The 18,961-nt window shown below is 38.2% G+C and overlaps 1 protein-coding gene across 1 annotated transcript in view; it reads left to right on the top strand.

Moving 5' to 3' along the window:
* Positions 1-14,378, top strand: part of RFX7 (regulatory factor X7) — a 118,806-nt gene extending 104,428 nt beyond the window's left edge. The window contains exon 9 of the mRNA XM_073652992.1: positions 4,489-14,378. Coding sequence (XP_073509093.1) covers positions 4,489-7,722 — 3,234 coding nt within the window. The 3' untranslated portion in view covers positions 7,723-14,378. The remainder of the gene's footprint in view (positions 1-4,488) is intronic.
* The last annotated feature ends 4,583 nt before the right edge of the window (positions 14,379-18,961 follow it).

The following is an 18,961-nucleotide window of genomic DNA, read 5'->3' on the forward strand; positions in this document are numbered from 1 at the left end:
AGCTGCAGTGGTGACACCAATACAGGGTGTAAACTTGCTTTGCTGCATTCTCCACAGCAAGGAGAGCGGAGCAGCTTCATTAATAGTTTTATTCTGAAACGTTGCAGCATAACTTGTAATTTAGTGGTCTAAATCTCTGTTCTGAAATTAGTAGGTGTTCCTAATCAGTTATCCAAAGATAGTTCTGTCTTAAAATCCATACAGGGAATACTGTGTAATATTTTCCAATAAAATGATGTGCCTGCTGAGCAACCCCCACTCTATAGCATGCTGCCTTCAAGCTGCATTTTGATTGTGAAAGATTACCTTTAACCCCTTCTCGACCAGGCAATTTTTCTAATTTTATGTTTTTGTTTTTTACTCCCCTTCTTTCAAGAAACCTAATTTTTTTCATTGACATGACTGTATGAGGACTTGTTTTGCAGGACTAGTTGTAGTTTTGAATGACACCATTCTTTTTACCATTCAGTGTACAACAAAATAACTGAAGTTTTTATTGATTCCATTTTTTTTAGGTGAATATGATGTTTCGATCCCTTATTGTTACATTTTTTGTAGCGTTGCGGCCACCGAAAAGCATATCTGGTGTTTCGTTCTTCTTTCACGATCAGATATTTACTGATTGGGTTAATTAATTTTATATTTTGATTGATCATGCTTTTACAGACATTGTAATACAAAATATGTTTATTTTTTACGTTATTTTTATTTCCTCATTTTTAACTCCTTCGTCCCAGGGTGATTTTCCGTTTTCGTTTTTTCCTCCCCTTCCTCCAAGAGAACAACAAGCAAAAAGTGGCAAAGTGTAATATAAAGATTAAGAATTAACTTTTATTTAGCTATTTAAAATTGTAGTGAATAAGTAAAATTAAAATATAAAATATAAGAAAGAAGCGATGGCGAGTCTTACAAACGGTACTTAGCCGCCTGAAGAAAGTAAGTCTGTGGAGCTGGTAACACTCCTAATATGGTTCCTTTTGACACAGGAACATAGCGGACCACAGTTGTATAACGCTATAGACCACCACTTCAATTCCAACCAAGTGGTTTTAGTCCAAATCAAAGAAGGCTGTCATACAATGAATGTTTCTTTAGGTATACAACAAAGCATACTAAACAGACAGGCATACATTAAAGCTCTCCTACACCCATGACATTAACTCAGAGATGGGTGAGGAAAAGAAGATAGACCAATTGTGATATAGAGTCTGGATGTGACATAAAATACTTGGTGAACATTTAATATATGGAACAGTCTCACCGTTAGAATGTCAGTGCCATCGCTGTTGACTCATATCTATGCAGTTTTAAGGAAAACCCTTTGGATGATAGACCCATCAACACTACCGCTCTCTCCCCTGATGAATCAATAAGATGAGGAAACGCGTCGGGAGGGCACTCCTTACCCTGTTGGTCTGAAGTCCTGCCAGAGGAAATGAGTCTTGTACTCGACTGGTCAATGCTACATCCAAAGGGTTTTCCTTAAAACTGCATAGATATGAGTTAACAGCAATGACACTGACATTCTAACAGTGAGACTGTTCCATATATTAAATGTTCACCAAGTATTTTATGTCACATCCAGACTCTATATCACAATTGGTCTATCTTCTTTTCCTCACCCATCTCTGAGTTCATGTCATGGGTGTAGGAGAGCTTTAATGTATGCCTGTCTGTTTAGTATGCTTTGTTGTATACCTAAAGAAACATTGTATGACAGCCTTCTTTGATTTGGACTAAAACCACTTGGTTGGAATTGAAGTGGTGGTCTATAGCGTTATACAACTGTGGTCCGCTATGTTCCTGTGTCAAAAGGAACCATATTAGGAGTGTTACCAGTTCCACAGACTTACTTTCTTCAGGCGGCTAAGTACCGTTTGTAAGACTCGCCATCGCTTCTTTCTTATATTTTATATTTTAATTTTACTTATTCACTACAATTTTAAATGGCTAAATAAAAGTTAATTCTTAATCTTTATATTACACTTTGCCACTTTTTGCTTGTTGTTCCATTGAATACCTGTGGTTAATATCCCTTTGCTGATACTATACCTTCCTCCAAGAGCCATAACTTTTGTATTTTTCAGTCAATATGGCCGTGTGAGGGCTTGTTTTTTGCGGCAAGAGTTGTACTTTTGAATGACCTCATTGATTTTACCATACGTTGCACTGGAAAACAGGAAAAAAAATTCCTAGTGAGGTGAAATTGCAAAAAAAGTGCAGTTCCACTTTTTTTTTTTTTTATTCACCATGTTCACTAAATGCTAAAACGGACCTGCCATTATGATTCTCCAGGTAATTACATGTTTGCAGATACCAAACATCTATAGGTTCTTTTTTATTTAAGTGCTGGAAAAAAAAATCCAACATTTGTAAGAAACAAATTTGCTTATGTCGCCATTTCCTGAGACCCGTAGCGTCTGCATTTTTCATGATCTCGGGCTGGTTGATGTCAAGTCAGGGCGAAAAAAAGCCGTTTTTATTGATACCATTTTGTGGTAGATACGATGTTTTTATTGCATTTTATTGCAATGTTGCGGCTGCTAAAAAAAAAATTAATTCTGGTGTTTTGATTTTTTTTTTCTTGTTGCACCATTTACCGATCAGATAAATTTATTTTATATTTTGATAGATCTGACATTTCTGAATGCAGTGATCCCAAATGTATATTTTTTTAATGGTTTTATTTTCAGTGGGGCAAAAGGGGGGTGATTTGAATTTTTTTTTTTTTTTTAAATGGCTTCAATAATCCCCTTAGGAGACTTGAAGTTGCGATCATCCGATCGCCTGTGCTACACATAGCAGGGCTATGTGTAGCAGAAATCATGATCTCCTATGAATGCTGGCCACGGGCTGGCGTTCATAGGGGATTCACAATGACAGGCACAGGGTTCTTCTGCGGACACCCGGCTGTCATGACAATCCATCGGCGCCCCGCGATCATTTGACCAGGGCGCTGATTGTCGGGACTTGTGATGCTCTTCCAGCCAGTGCATTTTAAATGCTGATGTCAGAGATTGACAGCGACATTTAACTTGTCAACAACCCCTGGTGGATAGCGGATTAGTGTTAGTGGCACATGACAGCTGATCAGATCAGCTGTCATGTACAGTTAAAGATGCGGGCTCAGCACCGGGATCCGCATCAAAGGCAGGGACACGACTGAAAAAGGAGTGATTCCAATTTTTTTTTTTTTTTTTTTCATTTCTATAAACTTTTTTCTACCTTATTTTTTGTCCCCTTAGGAGGTTTAAACCTGCAATCGTTCCAAGGCTTATATTGTAATATTGCAGTATATAATAAAAATTGTCTCTGAATGCCAAGAACGGGCTGGTCTTTATAGGAGCACTTTAATGGCAAAACAAAGAAAGTAACTTGGCACCCGAAGTAATGTGAAGAAAATTTCCGGTTTTTATTATGAATTCAAATGATTAGTTGAACGTTTTCGGTCTACAAAGACCTTCATCAGAACAGAATAGCCGGCGTATTGGAACCCCCAGAAAAAATAGCGCATCTGGTAAAGCGAATGGCAGGCATGAGGGCCTTCAAGCAGACCCCTGGCTGCAATGGCAACCCATCAGCATCCTACAATGGAACTGCGTGCACTCCGGTTTCTCGAGATTGACAGCAGAATTTAAGTGGTTAACAGCAGCGGGCAGAGCTCAGGCATCATCGACCGGCTGCCTACTCTGCATCCAAGTCCGGGGAACTGACATTAGATGTAATAGTATGTCATATGTCACTAAGCTTTTATTGTTTTTTATAAATTAGGAGTACAAATGAAGATAAGATTTTTTTAAATTTATCTTGTAAAAGAAAAATGTCTTTTTTTCAACTTAAGACTCTTGGTGAAGTTTTGCTCTTCACTACGCTGATGGGTTCACAGCTACACTGCACATTTCTGCTCTATATGGTATTACTCTCACCTTTGAGCGTGTGTCACAAAGAGGTAGGGCTGCATTATCTCTATTTTTCTAAATGTGCAGTGTACTGAAGACATGAATCAAGTTAGCCCCCACTCTTTCTGGAGCGGAGCTCATAGAAAAATATAATTTGAAATCATATAATGGTCAGAAATAATGCTGCTCCACATGTGTTTACATACAATGCTTAACCTGGAAAGTCACCGGAAAGTTTAGCTATGTTTTAAGAAATATTGCTATTCCATATAAAACAGCTATTCCATATAAAACAACAATTCCAGACCAATTTTTTTTCTAAATAATATAGAATTGTGTGTTTCCTCAGTGCTGTTCCTTTTATCCCTCTTACAAATTTATGAATATTCAACTCTGTGTCACCGTTCCCCTCTGATTCTGTCAGCGTTGATTGGGACATGTCAGACTATGTGAGGAGACCCCAACTGTTAAACCTGATAATGTTTACAAATGCCTAGATATTTTGAAATAGTAAATTCTGAGCACTCAGTTGTTCATAAAGTTTTATCTCAACTTCTTTCTACTAAACTATTACATTTCTTTGTAACAGGTGCAAAGAACTCGGCCACTTGTGACCTCGCCTAGTCCCATCGGATCCTCTGAGGGGAAGGTCCTACCCTTAAATGTTCAAGTAGTCACTCAGCACATGCAGTCTGTAAAGCAGTCACCAAAGACTCCCCAAAATGTTCCAGCAAGTCCTGTTGGTGATCGATCTGCTAGACATCGCTACGCTCAGATTTTGCCTAAGCCAGCCAGTTCTAATCCTTTGACGATCCGTTCACCCACCACTGTGGTTATCACCAGTAGCCCAATTAAAAATGTGGTGCCAGCATCACATGTTAGCGCTTTGAATGTTGTGAAAATGACCACAATATCTCTTGCTCCAAGTAATGCTACTACTTCTGTGAAACAGACAACGCCTGTCAACAGCAGTGGGAGCTTAACAGATGACAATAGGACTGTGCCACAAATCAAAAATGGCTCTGTAGTTTCTTTGCAATCTCCTGTACCACGGATGGGTACCCCTGTGGCATCTTCAGTGGAGGTAAAAACTGAGCCTGAAATACTGACTGAAGAGAACCAAGTACAGTGCCAAGAGAACACGGATGGTTCCAAGTCTAGAAAAGCTACGCCTGTTATGTTACTTACACCCAAAGTCAGTCAGGATAAACAATCTCTAGATGTTACTCAGACTGTTAAAGCCCTTGATCAAAGGGCAGAGGGAACAAGGACCAAATGTAAAAGTCGCTCATTTGAAGGCACTTCTGTTTCCTCAGCCAGCAGCAGTCAAGGTACTGTGACTCTGTGTGTTGCATCCCCAATTTTATTCAACAGTGGCCCCAGTCCAATCACTATAAATGATCCTGCTGGAAGAGACATCAGATTGTCTAGTAAAAGTCCCAGGAAGCGCTTAACTGCTACAGTGCAGGACTCGCATATACCACCAGCGAAAAAATCCCTTATTGGTCAACTCTCTTCAGCCACGGCAGAGTGTCAGAGACCCGGAACAGTTAGTGGTGGTAAGAAAGTTCAGAGAGTACTGACATCGAAAAATGATCATACAGTAAATGTTGTTTTAGTACCCAGTGACGGCACACAGCAAGGAAATAGTACAGAGATGGTAACAAATTATTCCTTGAGCTGTGTTGAAAAGACCACTGATCCTCCCCAACAGCTCATAGCCACATCCCAGGACATTAAAGTGAAACTAGAAGGTAGTGTGTTTAAATTTGTTAGTGATTCAAAGTCCGAGATCCCCTTTGATCAAAACACTTGGCAGGAGATTGCTGAAAGTTCAAATTTCACATCTGGTAATTGCGAGCAGGCTCAAACTATTGGCGTCCTGGATATACCAGGAACTTCTGGTGCTGATAACTTGCAAAAAACTGTATGGGAACCTGTAGACTTTGAAGGACTACCCCAAGACGCTTACAGCCAGCAACTTGAGGATTCATCTTTGAATCAGCTTCAAGCACATTCTTCTAACCAGTTACCTCAGCGCTCTGATCTCACAGACCCTCCTACCACTGACAGTTTCTTTTCATTTGATGATGATCTCACACAAGATAGCATTGTTGAGGAGTTGGTACTTATGGAGGAGCAAATGTCAATGAATAATAGCTCTCAGAACTATGGTAGTTTAGGAATGGTGCTCCAAAACCAAGCATCAGCTACCCATGGTACACCAGTGCCCACGCATTCAAATAGCGCCCACTTCTTTCATACAGTACATAGCTCTGTAACTCCAGTTCACACACCTACTCCAACACCCACTCCAACTTTGACTCCAACTCCTACTTCAGAGATGATTTCTGGCCCTCAAAGTTTGTCGAGAGAGAGCCCATGCTCCCGGCTAGCTCAGACAACACCTGTAGATAGTGCTTTGGGAAGTAGCCGGCATACCCCTGTTGGGACTCCACATTCTAACTGCAGCAGTAGTGTTCCTCCAAGCCCAGTTGAATGCAGGAATCCATTTGCTTTTACCCCTATAAACTCCAGCATCTCTTACCATGAGGCTAGCATAGTTTCGAGTAGCCCTGTAAAGCCAATGCAGAGGCCCATGGCTACTCATCCCGACAAGACGAAGCTGGAATGGATGAATAATGGATACAGCTCTGTTGGTAATTCTTCCGTTTCCTCTCATGGTATTCTTCCAAGTTATAAGGAGCTGGTAGAAGACAGTTTCAGAAAGCCACATGCTTTTGCTGTACCAGGCCAGTCATATCAGTCTCAGGTGAGACATCATGACAATCACTTTGGACGTTTGACTCCTGTATCTCCAGTTCAGCATCAGCTGCCTTCAATGAGCAGTACCAGCAAACAGGAGGGCTTTGCAGTTCCTGCTCCACTAGACAACAAAGGAACGGGTACTACTGGAAATGGTAATTTCAGGTGTCGTAGTGTCAGCCCAGCCGTTCATCGGCAACGCAATTTAAGTGGAAATACAAATTGCCCCATTTCAAATGCTTCTCGATCTAATACGACTGCTTTTGGATCCATTGTAACTCCAGAAGTTCAAAATATACTTGCAAATGTCCAGACAGATACTAGTGCCAACAGCATAGCGCAAAGAAGTCAGTCTGTCCCCCTAACTGTAATGATGCAGACCGTTTTCCCATCCTTACAGAAGCAAACTAACACACAGAGCATCACTCATGTTTTATTGAACAAACTGGATTCTGACCGTGATGATGCCGTGCGTGGGCTGGGAATAAACAATATGCCTTCTAACTATACTGCAAGAATGAATCTCACTCAGATTTTGGAAACATCTCCAATGTTTTCTGGTGCCAATCAACAAAATATGATGAATTCCAGCACTTCAGCTTATGAATTCCAAACGCCAGCTTACCTCACAAAGAACAGCAGTACTGATCCAATTGGTTTTACTACTGGAGACAACCAAGCACAATCTGAAATTGGAGAGCAGCAACTTGATTTCAACAGCACCGTTAAAGACCTGTTAGATGGGGAAAGCCTCCAAACCAACCAGCAACTTGTCGTTCAAGTGGCTTCAGATTTGAACAATGCCTCTGATTTCTCCAGCGACATCCGGTTGTCTTCTGACCTCTCAGGCAGCATTAATGATCTGAACACTTTAGATCCAAACTTGTTGTTTGATCCAGGACGGCAGCATGTACAGGACGACGAAGCTACACTGGAGGAGCTGAACAATGATCCTTTGTTCCAGCAGATCTGTAATGAATCTATTAACTCTATGACCTCCACTGGATTTGAATGGATAGAAAGTAAAGACCATCCTGCAGTTGAAATGTTGGGTTAAACTTGTACTATAATGTAGCACACTGTATCAAACAAAAGGCAGACATTTGTATTTGTCTTAATGGAAGTGCCTCCCGCAGCAGAATCATTTATAATTATGAGATTTTCAAAAAGTTTGCTGCACAGGTTCTCTATATTTCATCTGTTCTTAACATGATAATAATTAATCTGCAGTGCATTGGGCAGTTAATGAGCCAGTATTAAGTCCATTTTTTGTTTTGTTTTTGCTACACTAATTAAACCATTATAACAGTTGTAGATAAACCTTGAAGATGCTACTGCTGACATGCCCTATAATTCTTTTCCGTTAACGGCAAAGAAAAACAACTGCCCATTTTGAAGACATGGAGACTTGAGTACCTATAAAAAAAAATACCATATCATTTGTGGCATATGTATTTTAAAGAAAAAAAAAAGTTATTTATTTCATTGATGATAACTCATTTTGAACAGCTGTAAATTAAGAAAATGCACTAAGATGTACATTTTTCATGTGAATTCTTATTTTAATACATGACCTCACATTACCTTTTATGCATTTTATTTTTTTTATTAGAGACATCCACATAAGCAAAAAAAAAAGTGATACTTCGGTGTTTGTATAAATGGTGTAGATTGAAAGTATCTGGGAAGTATCCAGTCTCAATTGACAAGGTGCTTCCCCTTTCAACTGGAACCAATGTTAAGCTTTGAGATTTCTAATATTTGTACATATTAGAAACTGTGTCTTTGTCGCATGTGTTCAGTTACCCAGAAAAGTTATAAATGGACTACAAATAACATTTCATTTCTTACTCCTTTTTACGTAAGACGCTTGCATGCCGATCAATGGCTATCCTACTTGGGGAGTAAAAAAGTTATTCCTGAACGCCAGATAAAACATATAAGAAAAAGTATTTCCCATGGAGATTTATTTTATTTTGCATTTGTCACTTTCTTATCCCAACTATCCAGGATTGCTGTATGTTTGAGCAGCTTTCTTTTATTCATTTTATAACCAAACATGCCATTTGAAATAAGCTGATTTGTTTTCTATTTTTTGTTGTTTCTTTTGCATGTTAAGGAATTTTAGCTCTGTGAACAAGCTTTGGGTAGGTTCATACTTCCACATACTATTGTTCTACTGTTGGCAGCACTCCATAACTATAATTTTGCAGAGTAAAAAATGCAAAACTCCCACTGACTACAGTGTTGGCCCAATTCATAGTTTAATGGAAGTTGTAGTTGTATAGAATATTAAATATTGATTGTGTTTTATCTTCGCCAGCTTTCGTCTTTTAAAGAAAAATAAAAGAAAAAAAAAAAATGCAAAATAGACAATTAACGTTGTATATCATTTTACCAAAAGGTGCTACGGCCAACTCAGAGCTCTGTAAACCTGATTGTGATAGTGAGTTTACTTGGCTGTTCTATGTGTTTGCTGGTATTTTAGTTTGTTTTTTTTCAGTACCTGCTCTTAGTACTTTTCACTATTGTACATTGAGATGGAGCACTATTGCGTACCAAAGTATTAAAAGACAAAAAAAAGTGGAAGAAAAAAATAAAACCCCAAAGGGTAATTTGAATTATTTAGGTCTAAGCAGCCATTTTTAAGGCAACTTGTGAATTGAAAAATGTAAAGGGCATTTGGACCATAGCTAGTAATTTACTGTTTATTCTATAGTAGTTAAAAAGAATATATGCTTTCTGATCTATTTACCGCTTGATCATTTTGCACTGTTTGCCGAATGTGTAACGTAGGCTCTTCTTGCGGTGAAAGCTCAATTTGCTAACCTTAAAATCTAAAAATTGGCAGCACATTATATGTACAGTATTGCAGCGAACACTTTACATTTTTGCTGGAAGGCATTTTCTTGGGAGTAGTGCCTGTTCTTATTGCCTGTAAACTACTTAAAAAGAGGTTTCATGCATCCTGATCCTATAGGAAAGAAGAGCATTAATTACAAAGAAGTTCTCAGGTTCACTTCTTGCACTAAACTTCTTTTGAACCTGTGGCACGACACCTCTTTTTGGATAAATGCAACTATTTTGCCCCAGATTTAAAGTAGATAAAAAGTGATGAAATTCGTTATATTAACAATGCGGAATGTCATACAAATGACAGACAGTTGTCTTATGTAGCAATGTGCATTAATCTCAGTGAGATATTTATATTTCTTATTCTCTTACATGAGAATATTACAGCAGGAAGAAATTAAGTTTATTTGCTTCACCGTGTTAATACATGATCACAAAATGTGCATGTGTGTATTACCTTGTACAGTCTCAGTATATTCCTGTAACCACTTTTGCTGTACTAAATTCTTGTCCTGTGTTGACCAGACAAGCATTGTTATTCAGTTGTTTTTTTATTTTGAATTTTTAACTAACTCTGCTTAGTTGTTTAAATATGTTTTTTGTTTCTTTGTGTTATTACTTTTTAAATTACTATTTTAGGGTTTTAAAATAAAATACTAAATGACCTTTGGATCATGATATGGTAGAAGATCATTTTGCAAAAAGTTGCAATACTCAGACCTTTGGACTATGAAAGGAATATTATTATATGCATTGCATTTGAGTCACTGTACAGACCCAACGTAATGTGCTTAATCTGCAGCATATGACAGATACAACTCCCTTTCATATCCTTTCATATTCAATTAAAAAAAAGCAAAAAAAAAAATGACCCCTTGTTTTGTTGTCTGTTGTACTGCTGAAACTACAGTAGTTTAAAATTGCAGTAGAATTTCAGTTATGTTTTTTTATGAAAAGTGCTCAAAATTTGTTTTTGTTTTTTTAATGTTTTCAGAAACAATAAAATATTTTATATGAAAAAGCTGACTGTTTCTTTGTACATTAAATACATAATGATACTAGCTGATAAGACATTATATTAATTTTATGTCCTTTAAAGGGAACCTTCCAGGTGATTCATGTTACCCGAACTAGTTTGACAGCTATAACAATTGCACTTTGTAAAGATGGGCCTAATAATTACCTTTTAAAATCTTGAATCTCTTCAGGAAGCTGCCTTTTACTGGCCCATATGGGTACTGGTTACTATATATCATACTTTTTCATCATACTATGGTTTTTAGTAACCATTATAATCACCTTCAGATCTGGCACCTCTCCAGTGGTGTCGGCACTGGCTCTCCTGGGGATCGTGTGACATTATGCCACTTGATCCCTGCGGCCAATCAGCTCTGGCTTTATTCTCCTCTCCTACGGACAGAATTAACATGCGGAGTAAGTGAGCTCTGTGGCTGCTCACTCAATTCCTCAGGATGTATTGATTTGTCTGAAGGAGAGGAGAATGAAGCCAGCGCTGGCTGCAGGGATCGCGTGACATAACAATGCCACACAATCCCTGGGAGAGCCATTGCCAACACCACTGGAACAGAGCCAGGTCCTGAGGTGATTATAAGTGTTATTATTTTACTGGGGGGAAATGGATTTAGATGGGGTTGTTAGAGTAGTGGACAACTCTTTAAAATATCTTTGGGTGTAGACTGCTTAATATTGAATAATTATTGTGGGTCTGTACCACATCATACACCCATATAGGAGCTGATGACTAACCCCTGCATACAGTTACTTTCTTGTGCCAATGGAAAGGGTCAATGCAAATGGTTTATATATATAAGGGAGCATCAGGCTACAATATACTTAAATTAAAAATTCCCTACCATTACCTCTCTACTTTCTTTCTGCTTTTTTTTTTTTTTTTATTATCGTTTTGATAATGTTTTGTTTGAATGGACTGACATAATTGATGACTGTTCATTTCAGGGTGGGGAAAGCAGCTTTGGCAGTCACCGCAGCCCCAGCTCCCAGATGATTTCTTGTTTGAGTATACCAGCATGCACTGGGGATTCTCAAACAAAATCGCATAGGAACAGAAGTTGAAAAAGAAAATGGATTAGAGCGGGAACGGTAGGGAATTAAGTGAAGTATACTAGAAAAGTGATTAGAGTATTAAACTAGATAGACATTTAGGATGAAATTCAGCTTTGGTTTCGGATCACTCCTTTAATTCACACAGTTGGCATAATGTGTGGCAACAGTATCAGGAAAATCCATAGCAGGGTAATGCCTTCCTTCATATATGGGATTAGCAATTGCCGCCAAAATGACAACACATATAGTTAGTATGGAGGCAGACCTAGAACATGTTCTCACTATTAGTAACGCAACAGGCATTTTCCCACTGTTATAAAAACGTATCTAAACAATTGGGAGGGATACTATATTGGGCTGCGGGAGGAGGGATACTTTACCTCTAAGTGTTAGTGGCTGACTTCTAATGCTATCAAAGTGACAGTCAGTACCAATGAGGACGTTAGCCAGGGATACCTCAATTACCCCAGAGGTGATGAACATTCTCACTCGGGATGGAACACATGCTGGGCGCATGTAAAAGCAGCTGGGGGGATTTTTCTGTGAACCCCCACAATTCTCTTGAGGAACCTCCAACATCTATATGTTAGTTTTTGATTCTTTGTCAATACATTTTGTATTCCTGTAACCACTTTTGCTGTACTAAATTCTTGTCCTGTGTTGACCAGACAAGCATTGTTATTCAGTTGTTTTTTTATTTTGAATTTTTAACTAACTCTGCTTAGTTGTTTAAATATGTTTTTTGTTTCTTTGTGTTATTACTTTTTAAATTACTATTTTAGGGTTTTAAAATAAAATACTAAATGACCTTTGGATCATGATATGGTAGAAGATCATTTTGCAAAAAGTTGCAATACTCAGACCTTTGGACTATGAAAGGAATATTATTATATGCATTGCATTTGAGTCACTGTACAGACCCAACGTAATGTGCTTAATCTGCAGCATATGACAGATACAACTCCCTTTCATATCCTTTCATATTCAATTAAAAAAAAGCAAAAAAAAAAATGACCCCTTGTTTTGTTGTCTGTTGTACTGCTGAAACTACAGTAGTTTAAAATTGCAGTAGAATTTCAGTTATGTTTTTTTATGAAAAGTGCTCAAAATTTGTTTTTGTTTTTTTAATGTTTTCAGAAACAATAAAATATTTTATATGAAAAAGCTGACTGTTTCTTTGTACATTAAATACATAATGATACTAGCTGATAAGACATTATATTAATTTTATGTCCTTTAAAGGGAACCTTCCAGGTGATTCATGTTACCCGAACTAGTTTGACAGCTATAACAATTGCACTTTGTAAAGATGGGCCTAATAATTACCTTTTAAAATCTTGAATCTCTTCAGGAAGCTGCCTTTTACTGGCCCATATGGGTACTGGTTACTATATATCATACTTTTTCATCATACTATGGTTTTTAGTAACCATTATAATCACCTTCAGATCTGGCACCTCTCCAGTGGTGTCGGCACTGGCTCTCCTGGGGATCGTGTGACATTATGCCACTTGATCCCTGCGGCCAATCAGCTCTGGCTTTATTCTCCTCTCCTACGGACAGAATTAACATGCGGAGTAAGTGAGCTCTGTGGCTGCTCACTCAATTCCTCAGGATGTATTGATTTGTCTGAAGGAGAGGAGAATGAAGCCAGCGCTGGCTGCAGGGATCGCGTGACATAACAATGCCACACAATCCCTGGGAGAGCCATTGCCAACACCACTGGAACAGAGCCAGGTCCTGAGGTGATTATAAGTGTTATTATTTTACTGGGGGGAAATGGATTTAGATGGGGTTGTTAGAGTAGTGGACAACTCTTTAAAATATCTTTGGGTGTAGACTGCTTAATATTGAATAATTATTGTGGGTCTGTACCACATCATACACCCATATAGGAGCTGATGACTAACCCCTGCATACAGTTACTTTCTTGTGCCAATGGAAAGGGTCAATGCAAATGGTTTATATATATAAGGGAGCATCAGGCTACAATATACTTAAATTAAAAATTCCCTACCATTACCTCTCTACTTTCTTTCTGCTTTTTTTTTTTTTTTTATTATCGTTTTGATAATGTTTTGTTTGAATGGACTGACATAATTGATGACTGTTCATTTCAGGGTGGGGAAAGCAGCTTTGGCAGTCACCGCAGCCCCAGCTCCCAGATGATTTCTTGTTTGAGTATACCAGCATGCACTGGGGATTCTCAAACAAAATCGCATAGGAACAGAAGTTGAAAAAGAAAATGGATTAGAGCGGGAACGGTAGGGAATTAAGTGAAGTATACTAGAAAAGTGATTAGAGTATTAAACTAGATAGACATTTAGGATGAAATTCAGCTTTGGTTTCGGATCACTCCTTTAATTCACACAGTTGGCATAATGTGTGGCAACAGTATCAGGAAAATCCATAGCAGGGTAATGCCTTCCTTCATATATGGGATTAGCAATTGCCGCCAAAATGACAACACATATAGTTAGTATGGAGGCAGACCTAGAACATGTTCTCACTATTAGTAACGCAACAGGCATTTTCCCACTGTTATAAAAACGTATCTAAACAATTGGGAGGGATACTATATTGGGCTGCGGGAGGAGGGATACTTTACCTCTAAGTGTTAGTGGCTGACTTCTAATGCTATCAAAGTGACAGTCAGTACCAATGAGGACGTTAGCCAGGGATACCTCAATTACCCCAGAGGTGATGAACATTCTCACTCGGGATGGAACACATGCTGGGCGCATGTAAAAGCAGCTGGGGGGATTTTTCTGTGAACCCCCACAATTCTCTTGAGGAACCTCCAACATCTATATGTTAGTTTTTGATTCTTTGTCAATACATTTTGTTGTATACCATTTGCTGGGGGGACAAATACAACCTATAATCTTCTTGTTGAACTGCTATACAGTCATAGCCAAAAGTATCTACACCCTTGAAATTGTTCCAGAAAATGAATTGGTTCTCCCAGAAAATTATTGCAATTACACATTTTGTTATACACCTGTTTTATTTCCTTTTGTGTGTGTGTTGGAACAACACAAAAAAACGGAGAAAAAAGGCAAATTGGACATAATTTCAGACAAAATCCCAAAAATAGTCCGGTCAAAAGTTGCTGTCACAAGATGGTGGGATCAGAGCGGCGGCAGGAACAGCTGAAGAAGGCAGCCAGTATTAAGTATAATACCAAGGGTCAGGAACCTTCCGTTAGTGGCGCCACTCCAGCACTGAATTAAAAAAAATGTTTGGTGCTTTAAGGTGTAAAAAATGGATTAAACAGTTGTACATACACTTACAATATCAAGTAATGCTTGTAAAGGAAGAATATTACTCTTCAAAAGTATTTCACCATCTTTATAGATGGCTAGAAGGAACACAATGTGCGATGTAGGAAACAGACTGACATCTTGTTTAGGATCTGGTATCTGTATCGGCATACTTCGTTCTACACTCATCTTCCTGATTAAAGCCAGAACTCTGCTTACTTAATATTCTATTACAGAACTGCCCATATCAAGACGATGACTATAACGCTGGGGTTAACAATTCATTTTCCCAAGGGGCCACATAAGACCGTGCTTGTTGTGAAGGGCTAAACCAATATGCTGAACTTATAAGGGATGTCCCCTTTCAGAAAATCTTGGTCGATGGTCACAGTTTGTTGTAAAAAACAAAACAAAAGCAAAACACTTTACCTACTGTCCCCAAATCTAGCACTACGTCTCTGCGGCTGCTCTCAGTGTCCGGTAATGGCTGCCGCGCCGACATCCCGTCGACAGTGCGACAGCCGATCGGTGAGCTCAGCGGATCTGCCCTTGTACAGGCCTGGCCAAAAGATTTTACATTAACAAATTTTAATTTTCACAAAATTTTTGGCTTAAGTGTTTTTAGATCCTTAACATGTTTCTATAGGTACTGAATACAATTATCAACTTTTCATACGTTTTTAAACTTTTATGGACTACTACCTAAAATTTATGTAAAGACTCCAAATTTACAGTGATTCAGTATTCTGCAATTCTCCCCTGAATGTTTTATATTAATTTCTGGTTCAAATCCGGACTGATGACAACCAATTCTTGTCTAATCAGTGCTTGGAGTTTATCACAATTTCTTTGTTTTTGTTTGTCCTCCCACTTTGAGGATTGACCACATATGCTCAATAGGATGGTGATCTGTGGAGTTTCTTGGCCATGGGCCCAAAATTGTATGGTTTTGTTCACTGAGCCAATTACACTGCTCAAAAAAAATAAAGGGAACACTCAAGTAACACATCCTCGATCTGAATGAATGAAATATTCTCATTGAATACTTTGTTCTGTACAAAGTTGAATGTGCTGACAACAAAATCACACAAAAATCATCAATGGAAATCAAATTTATTAACCAATGGAGGCCTGGATTTGGAATCACCCCTAAAATTAAAGTGGAAAAACACACTACAGGCTGATGCAACTTGGATGTAATGTCCTTAAAATGAGTCAAAATGAGGCTCAGTATTGTGTGCGGCCTCCACGTGCCTGTATGACCTCCCTACAACGCCTGGGCATGCTGAGGCGCATGCGTCAGCTAGTAACCAGTTCCCAATACAATCTGCATCCTAAGAGGGGGAGGAGATAATGTCACCAGAGTCTTGGTTATGTGTTTTCTCACGACCTTGCCGAGGGGAATCCGTTGACCACATTTTGGTTCCTTCTGATCGCACCTCTATTTATTTAAATTATTTGTGGAATATTTATTGTATGATTATTTATTAAAGTTTAGGTTTTTAGAAGTGTATGACTCCGGTAGTTTTTGTAGGTACTTTATTCATGATGGAGTTCACTTATCCAGGAGCATATGTCCCGGGTGGGACAAATAATGCGAGATCATTAGATCATTGCATTTATTTAGTATCCCAAAATGTGGTTTTGCGCAATAAAAACACAAGTAAAAATATGTTCTCAAAAATGCAATGAAAAAACACAAGTAACTTAATTTACACAATAGATGCGAAATCCTGTGGAAAATGTGCAAAATCAAAACTCACCAAATACTCATCGCGTAAGCATAGCCTTAACCCTTTTATGACTTTTGACGTATATTTATGTCATATGTGTATCCCTGACTTTAATGCGGGCTCACACGCTGAGCCCACATTTTTCCTCGCACATGATGACTGATTTAACTAGTCATCCTGTGCCTTTAACAGCCGCTGGTTGAGCAGTGCTCCGCCCGCGGCTGTTAACCAGTTAAATCCTACTGTCAATCACTGACTGCGGGATTTAACATGTGCCATCCGAAAGCGCGTCATTCATCCGGCCCATCGGCACCCCTGTCATGTGATCTCTGGGCGCCGATGGGTTGTCATAACAGCCAGGGGTCTGTTGATGACTCCCGTGCCTGTCATTACGATCCTCCTGTGAACACCAGCTCGTGGCCAGCGTTCATAGGAGATCGTGATTTCTGCTATGCATAGCAGAGCTGAAGCACTGCTATGCATAGCACGGACGAATGCAGCTTTAAGTCCCCTAAGGGGACTACTAAATAAAGTAAAAAGTTTTTTAAAAATATGGAAAAAAAACTAAAAAATTCAAATGCCCCTCTTTTGCCTCATGAAAAATAAAAGATTAAGAAAAAAAAAATTAAACATAAATTTGGTATGGCTGAGTTCAGAAATGTCCGATCTATCAAAATATAAAATAAATCAATCTGATCGGTAAACAGCGTAACGAGAAAAAAAAATTAAAAAGCCCCCCCAAAAATTTGAAACTTCTAATTACGTTTTTTTGGTCGCTGTAACATTGCAATAAAATGCAATAACAGGAGATCAAAACATTGTATCTACCCCAAAATGGTATCAGTAAAAACGTTAGCTAAGGCCACTAAAAATAAGCCCTTACCCAGCCAATATCCCGAAAAATGAAAACGTTACGAGTCTTGGAAAATGACAACAAAAGTAAAAAAAAAATTCATACAAAGTTCCAAATTTTTTTTCACCACTTAAATGAAAAACAAACTATACATGTTTAGTATCTGTGTACTCGTACTGACCTGAGGAATCAAATTTCCAGGTCAGTTTTACCATATAGTGAATATGGTAAATAAAAAAAACAAAAAAACTATTGTGGAATTGCACTTTTTTTTTTGCAATTTCACTGCACTTTTTCCCATTTTCCAGTACACTATGTGGTTGAATGAATGGTGTCATTCAAAAGTGCAACTCGTCCCTCAAAAAAACAAGCCTTCATACGGCTATACTGACTGAAAAATAAAAAAGCCATGGCTCTTGGAAGAAAAAACGGAAAATGGCCCGGGGATGAAGGAGTTAATCAAGTCTTCGTGTTACATGTATATATTTTTTGACAATGTTTTTTTTTTTTATTTACCCCCTCATGATCTTTATTAAACTCATCATGACTGGGCAATTTTCCCTTCTTGCGCTTTTATTTTTTTTCTCCCCTTCATCCAAGATCATTTGATTTTTACGGGATGAGTTGTACTTTTGAATTACTCCATTCATTTTACCATGTAATGTGCTAAAAAACAGGAAAAAAATCCAGGTGTGGTAAAATGGTGAAAAAAAATATATTCCACCATTGCATTTTTGGGTTTTGTTTCCACAGCATTTACGGTATATGGTAAAAATGATCTGGGAACATGACTCCTCAGGTCTATAGGTGCGTATGGTGATACCAAACTCGGTTGTTTTCTTCGTATGTTTGAATAGTCAAAAAATGCAGAACTTTGTATAAAAAAAATTTGATTTGCCTTGTCATTTTCTGTTCTATTTTTCAGTCAATGGAGCAGTGTAAGGGCTGGGGTTTTGGTTTTTTTTTGTGCGCCGGGCTTACATTTTTCATTCATACCATTTTGTCATACTTACGATGTTTTGATCGTCTTTTTAATGCATTTTTTGAGGAAGCGCAGCGACTACAAAATAAGCAGTTCTTGCATTTCAATGCTTTTTTAAAATTATTTTCTGAATTTAACTTATGGCAAAAATACGGCAGCAAGGTAGCTCAGTGGTTAGCAATGCAGCCTTGCAGCGCTGGGGTCCTGGGTTCAAATCCCACCAACAACAACATCTGCAAGGAGTTTGTATGTTCTCCCCTTGTCTGCGTGGGTTTCCTCTCACACTCCAAAAACATACTGATGGGTAATCTAGATTGTGAGCCCCAATGGGGACAGCAATAATAATGTATGTAACGAGCTTCGGAATATGACAGTGTTATATAAGTAATGTATAAGAAATAATAAAATACTTTTGGATTTGACCAAAATTAGAAAGCTATTTAAATGTTTATATTTTTTTAAATATATGTTTATTTTTATTAATCCTCTTAGGAGACTTGTACCTGTGATCACTTATGGGTTATACT

This window comes from Phyllobates terribilis, unplaced genomic scaffold, assembly GCF_046119375.1.
Source record: "Phyllobates terribilis strain yellow unplaced genomic scaffold, ASM4611937v1 Scaffold_11__3_contigs__length_659146591, whole genome shotgun sequence".
Classification (NCBI taxonomy): domain Eukaryota; kingdom Metazoa; phylum Chordata; class Amphibia; order Anura; family Dendrobatidae; genus Phyllobates; species Phyllobates terribilis.